Here is a 17502-nt window from a genome sequence, read left to right as displayed (position 1 = left end):
TTTTTAGTTATTATCACAGATTGTGAATCTGGATGGAACAAAAACCTGTTGCCACAGTGGATCCCCAGGATTGAGTTTGGGGACAACTGCTATAGAGAGATTGGTTTTCATTTTGACAATGAAGAGTCATGTTCTATTGATCAGTGTCAAAAATGCCAAATTAAATCCACTGTAATTCGATTTTGTATAACAATAAAATGTGAACTTCCAAAGCAGTGAATACTTTATAGGCGCTCTATATACAATTCATCACCTTACTTTTGAAATGCATTCAAGTAAATGTTTAGACTTTAACTCCATTTGTTTATGTAAGGATTTACTCCATTAAACAGTCCGGGTGATGTTTTTTCTACTCTAGTGCCACTATGCAAGTTTGTACTTTTAAATTCCACTTCTCTGTTTGGTGTGCCTTAAACATTGTGTTGATCAGCACTATTTGACCCAAACTTTAATCAAAGCCTTTGAATGCAGTATTTCTGTATTTAGTCGGTCATAAATATATTTTGCATACCTAATTTGATGAGAAATGTCTTGGCAGAGAAGGAGAAAAACCTGTTTGTGCAGTCTAACCATAGCTGATTTTTCTCAGGGCAAATTATTCTTTCTAACACTGCTTTCTGTGCCACCCTTAAAGCCGCACATCTCACAAAGCTCAGTTTAGATAGATACTTTATTAATTTTTATTTTATTTAATTAGTTTATTGTTCTGACCATTGGTACATCAAATTAAACATGGACTTGTCTTGAACTGATGCCCTGAGTGGGCTCAGCAGATGTACCCTGATTTTAGTCAGGTAGTAGCTAAACCTTCCCATGATTCTTTTTTTTTTTTTTCCTTCTCTGCCCAGAGCAATGACTCATTTGTCAAAACCAAAAGGGAGTGAACACATGCACTCTGCAGACAGTTTGTCATTTAACAGCTGCTGATTTTATCACCGGTACAGTGTGGCATTGCAGGAGTTGTATCCAAGCTGCCTTAAAGATTATGCATCCTGTGTTCAAAGCCCTGACCCAGCTGCTTGTTCTCCCTGTGTCAGAATGAATTCATTAGCAATTTTAAAATTGGCCCAGGGTGTAAGCGGGTCTCAGGCTGAGCTGGCAGCACCATGAACAGTAGCCTGTACTGGCAGTGTCTCATGTAGAGGAACCAGCCCAAGTGGGTGAGCCCCGCCCAAAAGTTAATTGTACTTCCTACAGATTGGGTTTGCTTCTTTTTTTTTTTTTCAGTGGTAACATGAAATACTTTTATTTGGATTCTTTTGAGTGTCTGCACTGATTTTATATCCTGAAACTTTAATTGAGCTTAAAATCAACTGGCCAGCTTGACACCGAAGTGAACGGTGCTCCCTCTGAAATCTAGGAACTTAGTAACTGAGCAAGAATAGAACCCATCTGTCTACTCGCTGCATTTTCTTCCCATCTTTCATGTGGGGGTTCTCCATGTAATCTGACTTACTCCCACTTTTTTTTGTCAGAAGGTAATTTGTATGATCTAAGCTTTTCCTTATGTTAATATTTCAATCTAGTTTTATTTGAAATCCAATTCTTGGACTAAATACACTCAAAAAAAGAGGGTGTAAGGGCAATGAAGCACATTTTAGCCTCATTGAGAGCAAAGAAGGTATTGAGCATGCATGAGACATTGCTTCATATTAAGGTGCACTCATGCACATTTCCATACTCGCCAATAGCAGGAAATTCTGAGCTGCCAGGTAGCCCAACTTGCATGTTTATGGGGTGGTGTCTGGCCTTCCCATGTCGAACACCTGGACAGTACATTCAGAGTATCTGGACAAAGACCACGGATTGCTAGCAAACTTGGATCTAAAGCTGACTCTCTCAGAAGGAATGCAGAGGCACCAACCTCTCTGCTGCCCTCTTTTCCACAATTTGAGAAAAAAAATCTTAAGGACGCAGCAATTAAACCCTCAAAGTTCTACGCAGTAGTCTGATTCAACTGAAGCCTTAGCTGTTGTACCTCTCCTGCTGCTGCTTGAAAGCTCCTGTGTGGGTACAGTTTAAAAAGCATCAGGAAGGAAATTTTAAATCTCACTCCACTGTCATTGCAGTGTCCAACTAAAGAAATAACAAAAATGTAGTTAGGTTAGGAACGCACACTGATACAGTGCATTGCCGCACCCACCACACGACAAACCAACTCAGGATCCAGATTAGGACCAGAGTGCAGCCATGCAACGGGAGATACCTCGGCACCACACTAGTTCAGATGGAGTGGAACAGTAAAATGTAGTGTGGGGCTTAAATAGAAGCAGTTGCCGTTAATTAAAATACATACTGGACAGTACTGATTATTGCTATTATTCATTCTCATTGATGCCTTTGTCTGCTTGTGTGCTTATTAACAAGCAACATGTTAAACATGTTAAAAGCCAAACAAAACAGTCAGGTCATTTTGTTAAATAATAATTTAACACAATTGGTGCAGTAAAAGGTAAAAGATGGGACATAATAATGCTTAAGATCAGAGTCCAGTTTAAAGCAGGGATAAAAACTGGAAGCTACAGTTCTTTGGCTTTATGGATTCAATGGAGCAGTCAGGCTGAACGCTACACTGTTGAGGAATGTACTGTTAACTAATGTGACTGTGTTTAATAATACATTTTATTTATATAGCACCCTTCCCAGCCTCAGGATTGTGTGCTGTCTGTATATAAACAAAATTCTGGAGGAACATCGCTGGTCTGTCTGCTTATTACTACGTCAGTTCTCATTGTGCTGCTTCCCTTTTTGTGTCTGTTTCAGGTACAAATGCCTGTGTGCACAATGGTGGGTGTAACTACTTCTGCCTGCCATACCCTGGAGGCAAAACCTGCAAGTGCCCTATGGGCTACCGCTCCCGTGGCGAAGCTGACTGTGTCAAGGAAATCCACTGTGCAGAATTCTCCAAGCCCTGCAGAGATGGCCGAAAGTGCATTCTGAATCAGAGGTTCTGCGATGGCGAGGATGACTGTCTAGATGGTTCTGATGAGGAGGGCTGTAAGTGTAATATCTTAAGTATATTATGGTATACTTGAGAATTTTTTTTTTTTTTTTTTTATTCCCCTTATGTTTTGAAAGTTTTACTGGCCATGGTGTAATGCAAGGATATTCAGTTACTTCCTTGAGGGCTGCAGGTTCTCACTTTAACCAATATGTCAATTAACGCTGATCCCACCCCTTTGTTTTAAACTTCTAAAGCAATGTTTTTGGGTTTCGTTAACTCGCTAGTTATACTTCAGGACCCTATAGCTCGCTTTAAACAAACTGCATTAAGATTTTGATTGTTGCTTGTTTAACCAGTCTTAGGTTAATGAGATGCAAATGGAAAATGAACCACCAGCTAATGTACTTCATAACATATCTGTGTTACTGTGGTGAATTAAAAAAAAAAAAAACATTTTGTATATAAGGTTCACAGAAAAGTACAAATCCATAATGTGGTCGATTTTGTCTTGGCGGTGGGGGATGAAAGCACTATCGAGCCATACAATTAGAAACTAGGCCTAGCAGAAACACCTGGCATTTAATTATGAAGCTGATCTGAACAAAAACCTGCAGCCACTGTGGCCCTCCAGGACTGTAATTGAGGACCCCTGGTGTAAAGTATTCATGCAGTGTCACAGGGTTTTGCTTTTAGTTGCATTTTAGTATTACCTTTTTTGGGAAGAGTATCTGAACAGGCAGGTAAACTGCAAACCTAGATATCGAATGAAAGGATAGATATATAGATAGATATACAGGTAGATGGAGAATGTGTGTGTGTGTGTATGTATATATATATATGTGTATGTATATATATAGATATGTATATAGAGAGAGAGAGAAAATTAGACTATCATGACAAAGTTTATTTATTTCAGTAATTCCATTTAAAAAGTGAAACTTGTATATTAGATTCATTCATTACACACAGACTGATGTATTTCAAATGTTTATTTCTTTTAATTTTGATGATTATAACTGACAACTAATGAAAGTCCCAAATTCAGTATCTCAGAAAATTAGAATATTGTGAAAAGGTTCAATATTGAAGACACCTGGTGCCACACTCTAATCAGCTAATTAACTCAAAACACCTGCAAAAGCCTTTAAATGGTCTCTCAGTCTAGTTCTGTAGGCTACACAATCATGGGGAAGACTGCTGACTTGACAGTTGTCCAAAAGACGCCATTGACACCTTGCACAAGGAGGGCAAGACACAAAAGGTCATTGCTAAAGAGGCTGGCTGTTCACAGAGCTCAGTGTCCAAGCACATTAATAGAGAGGCAAAGGGAAGGACAAGATGTGGTAGAAAAAAGTGTACAAGCAACAGGGATAACCGCACCCTAGAGAGAATTGTGAAACAAAATCCATTCAAAACTGTGGGGGAGATTCACAAAGAGTGGACTGCAGCTGGAGTTAGTGCTTCAAGAACCACCACGCACAGACGTATGCAAGACATGGGTTTCAGCTGTCGCATTCCTTGTGTCAAGCCACTCTTGAACAAGAGACAGCGTCAGAAGCGTCTTGCCTGGGCTAAAGACAAAAAGGACTGGACTGCTGCTGAATGGTCCAAAGTTATGTTCTCTGATGAAAGTAAATTTTGCATTTCCTTTGGAAATCAAGGTCCCAGAGTCTGGAGGAAGAGAGGAGACGCACAGAATCCATGTTGCTTGAGGCCCAGTGTAAAGCATCCACAGTCAGTGATGGTTTGGGGTGTCATGTCATCTGCTGGTGTTTGTTTTCTGAGGTCCAAGGTCAACGCAGCCGTCTACCAGTTTTAGAGCACTTCATGCTTCCTGCTGCTGACGAACTTTATGGAGATGCAGATTTCATTTTCCAACAGGACCTGGCACATGCACACAGTGCCAAAGCTACAAGTACCTGGTTTAAGGACCATGGTATCCCTGTTCTTGATTGTCCAGCAAACTTGCCTGACCTTAACCCCATAGAAAATCTATGAGGTATTGTGAAGAGGAAGATGCAATACGCCAGACCCAACAATTCAGAAGAGTTGAAGGCCACTATCAGAGCAACATGGGCTCTCATAACACCTGAGCAGTGCCACAGACTGATCGACTCCATGCCACGCCGCATTGCTGCAGTAATCCAGGCCAAAGGAGCCCCAACTAAATATTGAGTGCTGTACATTCTCACACTTTTCTTGTTCATACCTTTCAGTTGGCCAACATTTCTAAAAATCCTTTTTGCATTGGTCGGTCTTGATATTCAAATTTTCCGAGATACTGAATTTGGGACTTTCATTAGTTGTAAGTTATAATCATCAAAATTAAAAGAAATAAACATTTGAAATACATCAGTCTGTGTGTAATGAATGCATCTAATATACAAGTTTCACTTTTTGAATGGAATTACTGAAATTGTGTATACGTGCATGTATGTGTGTGTGTATATACTGTATGCAAGATAATAAATAAGAGCAAAGGAAAAGAAATAAAAGCCCAAATGACAGATCTTGGTGATTTATGTTTTAGCACTATTATAATTTTAAACCATTATTATATAAACTCTTTTCACCAAGTGTTTTAACTTTCTAGAGAAAATATTGCTTTGTCCATGCCTGATGCTCCCCTAAAATGTCAAATGAACTGCAACAAGAGGATATTATTCTGTAATGGAATGGATTTAAAAAGTTTTAATCATGAGAGATTATCTAAAATGTATGTGAGGGAAAGTGGATATTAGCCAAGGCAATCTGTGAACTTGTTCCTTTAGTCGAACATCAAAACGTGAAGTGGCAAAAGTTCAAAGCAAAATGGTTTTGTCTGTCAGCCTAAGAGTAATATAACCTGAGTCTCAAGGCCAAATCAGAACACTTTGTGATGGTGTTTGAAAGGAAGAAATAAAACTCGATTTGAAAATTGCCTTTAACTCTGCTAATGGACCTTTCCAAATAGTCATGTGTTTCAACTTCCCCTCTCAAACTTATACACTCAATAGCTCAGGGCAATCATTGAAATGTGTAATTTATTCTATGTCTTGCCAGGATCTTCATTTGTTCCATGGTCATACCTCTTTTTCTTGGTCTTTTCACTTCTTGCTTAATTAGACACCTTTTTGGAATATCTTCATTCCTCTTACACGTCCATACCACTGTAGTTTTATTTATTTCATGGAGTCGCTGTGATCCCAGTTTTTCATGAATTATTTTATTATCCTGTCATTTTGTTTGATCATTCTCTCTCCTTAAATACTTCAGTTATCTTTGGCTTATCTGGTATTGCCCAAGATTCTGCTGCGTATAATAATGTTGAAAAATGTATGGTTATATAGCAGCAGCTTCTTTTTTTAAGATTAATTCTTCCTTCCCTATTAAGGAATCAGAAAAAATAGAATAAGCAGTTAATTTAATAGGATATTTTATTTCTAATTTCTTCCTTGGTCTTTCCATTTTCATTTATTACTACCCCCCCCCCCCCCCCCAAGGACTCATTGACACCTTTTATAGTTTTCAATATATCTGTATTCACATTTATTGGTTTTCTTTGTTCCTCCCTTGGTTTTTCTACATTTTAATTTCGTACCTTTTGCTTCCACTTGGCTCTTCCATGTTCGTTTTCTTTGTAACTGTTGCTCACTTACAATTAATGTTATGTTACCCATATACTGTAATATATTCAATCCTGGATTTATTAAAGTATTCAAAGCCGGCATTTCTAATTTCTTTATTGACCGTGTTAATTATGTAATTAATATCATGTATAATAGAGCACTTAGGCATTTTCTTGTTTAATACCCTTTTATATATTCTGTTCTGATGTTTGTCCATTTAATCGTACAATTCTGTTTAGTACTTTATTGATCCTTTTTATACCTAAATGTGTCAAATGATGCTTTTTAATCAAGAAATACCAGCTTAGATAAAATCAAACAATCTTTTTGAAATTTTAAAAATGAGACCTTGTGTTTGACTTCCAGATTTGTATGTCGTTTGCTGCTCTTTTAGTTTGTCCTCATTTGCTGTTGTCCAGCCTCTTTCTGTAATACCTGAATATACAGCACTGATGACAAACCTATTGCTATACAATTGTGGTTCGTAGAGTTACCCTTTTTATATATTGATACAATTCTATTCCCTCTGTGTACCATGCCTGCTGGGTCATTTTTAACTATTTAATTACTGTTATTCTTCTATACTTTAACATTTCAATTATATGTCCACATGCGCTAGCTGCTTTGCTGTTTTTAGCTTTTCATAGATGGAGATAACAGGACATTGTGTATGTAAAAAAGATGAATATAATCAAAGTTAAAATGCAATACATAGTAGTTTAGACCAGGGGTTCTCAAACTCGGTCCTGGGGTCCCACTAATGCAGGTTTTTGTTCCAGCGTCTGTTTTTAATTGGACTCCTGGGATAATTAAGTTAACTGTTATTTCCCAGATTCTGTGATTTGGGAACAATATAGAAATTAGAACACCAAGTTTGGTTTTAAAAAGAAAAATTAAGAAATTGTAGTAAGTAGTTGTATGGGAATGTGTTTTTTGTTTTTAACAATGATTTTCATTCTGCTTTTTCAGGTTTTCTAATTGTTTGATTAATCCATTATTTAGCAATTAGTGGATCTGGAGCTAATGTAGTTGCAACTTTTCATGATTGTGTTTGCCTTGGTGTCTGCTCTGCTCATTTTAATTATCATTATTAAGATGCAATGAAGGGAACAAACCACACAGATAAATCAAAACAGTTAAGCATTTAAATCTTTAGCAAAAATAATACAGGTATTTCTAAATATCTTTATAAATAATATCATGCTGGCATGCTTTTCTGAATGTAGAATAGGAAGACAAATTACCGGCTAATTAAATGAGATCAGTGTTATCAGGTGTTTGTCACTGATTATGAATCTGGCTGGAACAAAAACCTTAAGGCACAGTGGGTCCCCCAGGACCGAGTTTGAGAACCCCTGGTTTAGATGATTATAGGTGTCAGAGCAACATATACACAACTCAACATTAAAAATTCTAAGTGGCGCAGGATGATTTTCTTATGTCTAGTTATTAATTCGTCATGTATTTAATTATTAAAGTATTAGCCACAAAGAAGTAACGTGTCCACCAACTCATCTTGATTACCAAGGTTTCATGCTAAAGAGCACCCAAAGGCCATTTTCCTAAATATCTGGCCAATGGCTTTATAGTCCTGAGAATTTTAGTGTCATAACTCGACATGTTTAATTTTTGGGGAGTTGAATAAATAAAGCATTTGACACTTGTGAGGTAATAGCATTTTAGGGTGTCACGGTGAAAAATCATATTTGGCTGTTAAAATGAAGCTTCACTTTGATGAATTATTGGGAATTAATGTCATTTACTTCCTGAAAGTGGACATTCAGTGTCTATTAGTAGCAAACGTTCTTTGGTTGGATCCTCTTTAGGAGGAGTAAATTGCTTCAAGACTTCCTCATTGTTTGTGCTCAGTTGCCTTTTATTGCAGGGAGGAGCTGTTGCAGTGGCAGTTTAAGAACTTGTTTAGTGACCTGTAGTTGAATTTAAAGGTTTTTTTCCAAAATCTGAGGATTTGTGCTGCAAGGATCTAGGATGATTTTTTTTTTTCCAAGGATCCGTAGGTTCACATAAAGTAAGTAAATGTGTGTGACCTAAATAAAAAAGGCTGTGGTAGCGGGCAAGTTTAGATGTGCTCTGGCAGAAGAAAGTGCTTTTACAGACGACTTAAACACTGTTTGCTGAACTGAATGATCTTTTACAAGAGCAGCAAAGTACTTCAGGAAATTTTTTTTAAGCATAAAAAAATCATGTTTAAGTAGATCCAGGCTTCCTAATGAAGTAAAGGACTATATTTTAACACTTTTTTTTTCAGCACCCCAGTGTAATGAGCGAAACCACTACAGCGCTGTTCTTAAAATTACTTTGAATTTGAAGTTAACCTTTGAAATGTGTCACGGCTCATCTTAGTCTACTTGTAATTTTAAAGTATTGATCTTGTATTTTATACTGTTAAGAACACAACCACAGAGTACTTGAATGCAGTTTGTATTAACAACATTCTTTGCACAGAAATGTGGTTGAATTTGTCGGTAACTATTGCTTTGGGTTAAGTGATAATCTACCAGTTTTACTTTGACGTGATACGACTGCAACCTGTTAACAAATGGTGGCACTAATTATAGATGCATTGAAGTGAATGTGGGACATTTGGTTGCTTTCACTATGTCATAGCTTACCAGTAAATATAAAATGCTTTAGTAAGGTTTAGGGCTTTCCAAGTGCATCTTTGTTCCTGCTGGTGTTTCATTTAGATTTTTGATTATAAAGGAGCACCTTTTTAATGTACAATTAGAGCTGTCTGTATTTAGGGTTTAAAGGCTGTATATCGCTGTTTGAGATATTTGATGGTCGAATGCCCCTCCTTGGGTCAGTGTAAGCCAAGTCAAGTGGCCATGATGCTCAATAGCTGTTTGTTATCCCTGTCAAGCTTTATTTCCAGGGTATGGTAGCCAGTATGAAAGTTCTGTAATAAAAAAAAAAAATGTTGAAATCTGGAGCTCCAAATTGGGGTTATTCACTTAATGCAAGGCTTCAGTACTTGCCCAAGGCAAGCCAAGTTTTACAAGCTGGGCTATTCCTTATGACGGCAGACATTTAGTGACATTTGTGTAAACAAGTTGTGCCAAATGCAGACTTGCAGATGCTATTAGTTTGTTATTGGAAGGCATTTGCAGTGAAGGAGTATTCGGTTAGCTTGTGATGGAGTTAAAGTATCTGAATATTCAAGCGTGCACCCCCTTTATATCCAGTCTGATTAGGGTTAACCCACTTCAGTTGACTGGTTTACAAACTGCAGCACATCTGTGCTCAGTTACTACAAATGTACAGAGCTCCAGATGTGTAATTCGGTGATCCAGTTTGAGCAACCACCTTGAGCTTCAACTTTTTTACCTTATGATTACAAGACTGTGATTAGGCTGTACCTTTGACCCTTGAAGTGCAGCGAGAGCCTGATTCATATTGGTAAAGCTCCCTGGATCCCATGTACTGTAAATTAACAATTCTAAAAAATGTGTTTAAGCTTGTTTTCACATATTGGGTCTTAAAGGATTTCTCCTGAAACTGGGGTGTTGGGTTACAAAAGTATAAACAAATGTTCAATACAAATGCATGACTAGTGTGCATCATTTGGTAGCCTTGGCCTTCCTAGGACCTGATTCAACTTTGTTATAGTCTGATACATCAGAAAGATTTAAGTTATGGTTGTGTGAGCGTGACTTGCTTAAATAGCACAATTAACCTTCTTAATGGCTTCTGAACACAGATGACCATCAAACCTAAAAAACGTTTAATAGAATGTTGGATTGTATAGTAGGATATTTCTAGTGCAAGTTAAAGGAGGTCATGCTTAATCTTTGTAAGGCACTAATAAGGCTGACCTTTAGTACTGAATGCAGTTTGAGCTCCGTGTTACAAAAGACACAAGGAGCAGTGGTAGAAAGTCCAGAGAAGAGCAACAAGGCTGATTCCACCGCTGCAAAGTAGGAGTTATGAGGAAAGATTGACAGAGTTAAAACTTCTCAGTTTAAGTGAACTTGCATTACATGATTAAAGATTTATACATTTTGAAAAAAATTAGTACAGTGGATAAAGACTTATTTTAAAATGTGATCAAAAAACATAAGGGCACAGTTGGAAACTTAAGGGTAAATGTTGCACAAGCATTAGGTTTTTCTTCACACAAACATCCATAGACACCTGTCAAATCTTGATGTCATTTTGCAGACATTAGGTGGATAGGGTTGGTGCTGCATAGCCTGTTGTAAACTTCTTTTTTTTCCTTTAATCTAATAAAATACTAGCATCTGTCACACTGCTCTGTAAGGAGTTCAACAAAATTACAGGGGGACAGATGTCTGCTCACTAGGGGTTAATTTTACATAAAACTTTTTGTTCGCATTACAATTTATTTGAGAAATTCCAGTCTTGTTTCCGCCCTGGTCGTAGTACAGAAACGGCACTAACGTGGGTTGTAAACAACATTCTGATATCCTCTGAAGGAAACTCCACTGTAATTATGTTAGACTTGAATGCACCATATGACACCATCGGCCATTCTATTTTACTGCACAGACTAGAAAATGATATTGGGCTTACAGGCACCATGCTCGCTTGTTTTAGTTCTTATTTATCAAATTGATTCCAATATGTACAGAAATGTGCTGACAGCATGCCATTATACACAGAAATGAGATATGGTGTCCCGCAGGGCTCAGTACTGGGACCTTTTACTATTTTCAATTTACATGCTTCCGCTGGGATCTCTTATTACGAAACATAATGTTAATTTTCGCTCGTATGCAGATGACACCCAGTTATACCTTTTCATTTAGATCAAATGAAGTTTCTCCGATGTTGTCTTTAATTATGTAGTTGTGTTAGTGAAGTAAAGGAGTGGATGGATGAGAACTACTTGTCTTTTACACAACGATAAAACAGAGATGTTAATTGTTGGAGGAAATGATGCTGATCACAACAATATTCTGTCATTTAACTCGGTTGGAATCACCATTAACTTTACTGACTCAGCCCACAATCTAGGAGTTATCTTTGACTCTAGCATGTCATTTAAAGTGCATATTACAAAGATGTCCAAATCATGTTTCTTCCATCTTAAAAAATGTTGGGAAATTAAGGCGCTTTCTAAATAAACAGAATTCTGAGAAATAAATTCATGCATTTATTTCTAGTAGGATTGACTACTGCAATACGGTGTTGACTGGCTGTTCAAACTGTTCTCTATACAGCCTCCAGTTAATCCAAAATGCTGCTGCAAGAATTATTACAAGAAAAAGAAAGTATGAACACTTAACTCCAGTTCTTAAATCCTTACACTGGCTCCCAGTTAAGTTTAGGGCAGATTTCAAAATCCTCCTTTCAACATATAAAGCCTTAAATGGCCAAGGTCCGGCTTACTTGTCTGAACTTATGACTTACAAACCAGAGAAATTTAAAGGAGTCCTCTAACTTTTTAAAACAGACGTGCAATTTTGCATCTTGCACGACAGGAGATGGCAGTCCATGCATGAATGTCTTGAGTCATTGCTTGTAAATGAGCTTTACTGTGGACTTTGATCTTTAACAATCAGACAATGAAGTAAAAACGTATGAAATGAGACAAAAAAAATTAACTGTCTGAAACTAAAACATTTCTGAGCACCTGTGTCACTCAACTATAATCTACTGCTGCACAGAGTAATCGTAAATAATTTTTCATGTAATCTCCATTGTGAATTGTCCGTTGTTAGGTGGTATAAAATGTGAAGCGTAAACTTTGCATTAAAAGCCTTATAATTTGAGTGCCTGGATTGGCTGTGGATTACAAATGACAAGACTTTCGTATTTGCTCTTTCCAGGTGATACTTCAGATGAGAGGGTAAGAACTGATCAAAAGCCTAAAGAGAAACCTTCTGCTACACCAACAAGAGAGCAGCCTCTTCAGGGCTCCCCCAGAGGCTTGGTATACTCAGGAAACCCAACCATGTCTGCTGAAGAGCTGCTCCGCAACTTGGAGTCCAAGTCATGTGATAGAGAGAAGTGCCACTTCAATGGTGACTGCTACCTGGTCGAAGGAAAAGTAAAGTGCAATTGCTTACTGGGTTATGGCGGCGAATATTGTGGTGGCCCAGTGTTCAAACCAATAAGTGTACCCCTCACCCTTGGAGTTGCCTTTGTACTCTTGGCATTTTTTGCTGCTGTTGTGATTTTTGCTGTTGTTCAGAAGAGGAGAAAAGAGGCACAAAGGTAACTTGAGGGATATAACCCTACATGTCCTGTTGTGTTTTTTAAAATGTGAATTGGATTCCCCATGTTTGAATTTTCCTGCTTGAGGATAGGAATAACCAGCCTGCTCCATGTCCTTGTTTTAATTTGTTATTGACATCCCATAGTCTTCAGCTGATTCTTTATATCACTAGCAAAATAATTCTTCTTGCCATATAAGGATTCCTACAATAAATTAACGTTTAGTAACTCCTCAATAAATTTCAGGTCTGTGAAAAAGCACTTTACTTTTTAAGGTATTGTGTCCAAATATCTCAAAATATAGGGTGGTCCAGGTCTAATTATGCTGTTTTCATTACGCTGTAACTTAAGTTTATTACATAGAGAATTCACAAAAAATTATTTTTGTTGCGTCAGATGGCAGCACCTGCCCTGCATTCCAAAATGGCGGCGAGACGGTTGTCAGTCGAACAGCGGGTGCGATGTGTTCACCTTTTCATAATTGCATAATTAGATCTGGACCTCCCTGTATGTGTGGGAACTTGAAATACGTTTTCAGATATCTCAGAATAACTGTATGACAGATATCTTAATGTAAACAAATAAATTCTAAGATCTCAAATAGACCTTTAAGATCTCTGAAATGGATTTCAAGGCATGTTGAAATCACCTCTTATTCAATTCCATTTCCTTTTAATGGGACTTCTTCTCTTGAAATGTGGTTGACCACAGAGAGTCAGCACCTCCATAATACAATTTAAGATACCTCAAAAATCATAAACAGCAGGGTTTATCTTGATGTTCAGGCTAAATTGCCCTCCTTGGCCTATCATCCCATCTCTACCTGGCTATCTCTCCCACCACTTTACCACCTACTAGTTAATGTGTGATGAGTCTACTGGCACAGGAATGGCTGCTGTCGCGTCATCCAGGTGATGGTTGAAGTGGCTTCCCACTTACTAAATCACTATACACATGTAAAGAATTGTTGTTGCATCTAAAAATGATTATTCAGGTATTATTATGATTTTTTTTTTTTTTTTAAATATCAAAATATATTTTGAAGATCTCAGATACGTTGATATCTGAACTGGAGCACAGCCCTATTTTAAGATATCATGAAAATAATTTGACATCTAAAAATGTATTTTGTATATCTCACAAGATATTTTGAAATTCACTGTTTAAGGTATTGTGAGTAGAAAATTTAAAATATTTTCAGATATCTTTAGATGGCTTCTTGTCCCTTTTCCAGTCTCTAAAATGCATTTCATGCTGCAGTATCTCCAAATCCGTTCCTGAGCATTTTCAGTTTTCTGAAATTTATTTTGGGATATCTTAATATTGTTAATTTTCCAGTTCTTTAAATGGATCTTCTGCTCTAAGTGATTTTGAGATCTGAAATTGTATTTTGAGGTATCTTGAAATGCACAGAAAGTTGTTTGAGGTATCTGAAATGTATTTTGAGATATCAAATATGCAGCATATAATTTCCAGATATCAGGACGTTTTATTGGAGATATCCTAAAATGTCTTTCAGATCTCGTGAAATAAAATGAATTACAAATACTTTAAAAATGCATGCAAGATGTCTTAAATGCATTTTCAGATATCTTGACCATTTAGAGATCTCAAAATGCATTTATGGCAATCTGATTTTTCTTTTCTGAATTCAGTACGCAAGCCACCATTGATGCAAAAGGTTAAAAAAATAATAAATTGCCTCCTGTACCTTCTCTTATTAGTCTGCCCCATGAGCCGAATGTTTTCTCTTCGGTCATGTCACTTATCTTGTAATTCAATTTCTGCTCTTGCTGGAAAGAATATCTGCTCTGTTCGTGCTGGTGTTGATGCAGCAAAAGCATCTGGCTGAGTGGTAGGGTCCATCTAAGCGCCAGTTGTTCTTTGGAGATGATCTTGCAGGCCCCTCAGTAGATGTTGATTGAATGCCAACCTGTATTTGAATGGGGTCTGGTGCTAGCATGGTAGATGAAGAGCCTTGAAAAAGCAATTTGCATCAGAATGCACAAGGATGAGCTTTTCTTAATAATTCTAATGCAGGAATAAAGATAAACAAAAAACGGCCATGAAGGATCTAGAAGGAGACATGTTTTCAAGCCAGACGTTTGCAAATGACATTTATGATGGAGAAGGGGTATGACAACTTTTTTTTTCTTTTGTACTTGTATATCATCCTTAATTTGTGTTTTTACACCAATTAAATTTATAGACTGTCTTATACAGTATAAAGCACTTTAGATCATGGCACCTTTTAACAGTGGTACATCTATCATAAAATTTCATTCTATTAAATGAACGTATAATTGTTTGAAAAGAGCATCATGAGCACACAGTGTCAAATGGTTACAGCATTTTGGGTTACTGCTCAAAATGCAACCATACATTACCACATGCTGTATTGTATTAAAAGAATGGTAATTTTTCCCTATGATACAAAGAAATGCAAAATTCTGAGGAAAAGATATTCAACTTTGACCTGTTTTAGTGAAACTGAATTGCTGCTTTTTAAACCTGTCCTAGAGTTCTATTTTAGAGTCACTTTCAGTGGACTAAAAATCTTTAGAAACCTGCCACACAATTTTTAAAAGCAATCCCTGATGTTTGTCATTCTCATTTTAACACTTGTTCTTCCTTTTCAGGACATGACCACTCCACTGGAACAGTAAAAGCTGTTAAGACAAAGTTCTGTATTGTTGATGTAATAAAAGTTAAGAGCGCTTAAGCCTTGTGTAGTTTTTGACTTTACTCATGAGGTGTCAGAAGATCAGAGGAAGCAAGCCTTCCCAAGGTGACAGCAAGTGTCTGTCTGTACGAGTATCCTCTCTGGACTGGCACCCCATAATGCCAGACTCGGCATAGTCATGAACTGGAAAAATAGACTGGTGGATGGGTGATGCACGTTAAGCTTAGCAGGTCCTTCTCGTGAGGTTGCACTCCTGCAGAATCTACTAGTGTCTGTCACTTTACAATGTGAATTTGAGTCCAGGCCTCCAACACGTGGCCCATAAGAATTTTCAGGGATGCCAGGGTGGCAAGACACTTAATTTCACTGTGACCTTTCAAAACCACTACAGCTCTGTACATTTAAATTCTTTACCAGCAACAATCTGGAATCTTCTAGCTTTTTCCAAGACTATTTCTCAGGTTTTTTTATTTTTTAGATGAAGTATTCAGTTACATATTTTAGCTTCTGAAAATTCCCCGGACCTGTTGGATGTATTGATGCAAGAGAGTTTTAATTGAATTTTGCATTTTTTTTAAGGTACAGGATTTTCATTCCAGGTGTTAGACATTAAACAAATGATTAAACTAAATTTAGTAGACTGATTTCAAAAATGCCATTTGATACGTATGCACTGAAGTGTTGTGCTAGTCTTGTGCAGTGCACTTCCCAAAAATGTAAGAGCGACGCCTTTCTGCTCTTAGACTCTGATTTAAAAAAAAAAAAAATGACAGTAACATGAAGGAGGTGGACGTGACTTGACAGGAAATCCTAATCAGTTGTAAATGTCGGAGGTCCTGTCCTTTAACAGCAAGAGCAATTAGGGGAAGCAGCTTGTAATGAAGCAAGAATATAATGTAAAGGCCTCCATGGGTCTGCTGGATGTGTGCAAAGTTTACAAACCGGTGCCAAAGTCTGACCCAAAATTTAAAATATAGCCCTGCCCTTTAAAATCTCGTAGAGCTTGAAAAACATTCATACCAGCGTCAATGTGTTAGCCAAGGGCGTCAACACCTTTATGATGTGCGACAGTGTAACTTGTGTGAAACAGCCACAAAAGAACGCATTACTACTTGTGTACCCTTTGTTTTCCTTTGCTGCGAATTTCAAGTTTACTGTCACCTTGTGTATACAAACCAGTTGATGGCCTACCAAGCTTTTTGGAGAGGATGTTGAGAGGAAGCATGGCGGAGCCTTGGGTTGTGTGGCTTGCTGCTGTTGCATAGATTCACAATCCCAAATTGAAACTCTACCCCCAGTTTTGTGTGCATTTTGCACATTCACCCCATGGCCGGGAGTTTTATTCACCACGTACTTCTGTGTTTGAGGATATGGAAGTAAAACAGATTTTGTTTGTATCCAGGGTGGAATTTGTTTTTTTTTTTTTTTTTTTTTTCTTTATAGCAGCTCATTAAAGTGCGTGTGTGTGTGTGTGTGTGTGTGTGTGTGTGTGTGTGTGCGTGCATGCACTACAGCTTGGACTCGCACCAGAATGACTAAAAAGAAAAGCATCTGACTTGACAGTCCCAGTGAGACATTATAAAGGTGTATTACCATTGCTGTAAAGGAGCCCCTGTAGCGTTACTTGACACACTTCTGCTGAATACTTCATTGGCTGAAAGTCCTCAGTTATAGTGTTGTCAGGGAGAGGATGTGCAGCATTGTTCATAATGGTACTCCGGTTTATTTTTTCTTCTTTGCTACGACCTCCAGGGGGTCCAGAGTGTCCCATAAGTGAACGTGGCCTTTTAATTAGCTATTTGTGTCAGTGGGCCTCTCTTGAAGTGATGTTACTAGTCCAGCACACCACACCACAGCACAGAACATCATGCAGAGTTGCCCTTTAAGATGTGAAGGATGTCACTTCATGTGTTAAAGGAATGTTTTCTCCCAAGGAAAAAGTTTGAGAAGGATTTAACTAGTCCATAAATTTAGACCTCTGTGATGGAGTCAAAGGCACAAACAGTCTTGTCCTCCGGCTCTGCCCTGTCTGTCCAGGGTTTATTCCTGTCACCCACCCAGCATTG

At 37.7% G+C, this 17502-nt stretch overlaps 1 protein-coding gene across 2 annotated transcripts in view; it reads left to right on the top strand.

The window, feature by feature from the left end:
* The window catches only part of si:dkey-88l16.3 (low-density lipoprotein receptor-related protein 2), a 117579-nt gene extending 102104 nt beyond the window's left edge, over nt 1–15475 (top strand). For both annotated transcript variants that reach the window (XM_039759604.1, XM_039759605.1), the window contains 4 exons: nt 2764–2997; nt 12366–12753; nt 14794–14887; nt 15393–15475. In XM_039759604.1, coding sequence (XP_039615538.1) covers nt 2764–2997; nt 12366–12753; nt 14794–14887; nt 15393–15419 — 743 coding nt within the window. In that variant the 3' untranslated portion in view covers nt 15420–15475. The remainder of the gene's footprint in view (nt 1–2763; nt 2998–12365; nt 12754–14793; nt 14888–15392) is intronic.
* The last annotated feature ends 2027 nt before the right edge of the window (nt 15476–17502 follow it).

The sequence above is a fragment of the Polypterus senegalus genome, chromosome 7 (assembly GCF_016835505.1).
Source record: "Polypterus senegalus isolate Bchr_013 chromosome 7, ASM1683550v1, whole genome shotgun sequence".
Classification (NCBI taxonomy): Eukaryota; Metazoa; Chordata; class Cladistia; order Polypteriformes; family Polypteridae; genus Polypterus; species Polypterus senegalus.
Note: the sequence above shows the minus strand (reverse complement) of the source record. Positions and strands in the feature narration are given on the sequence as shown.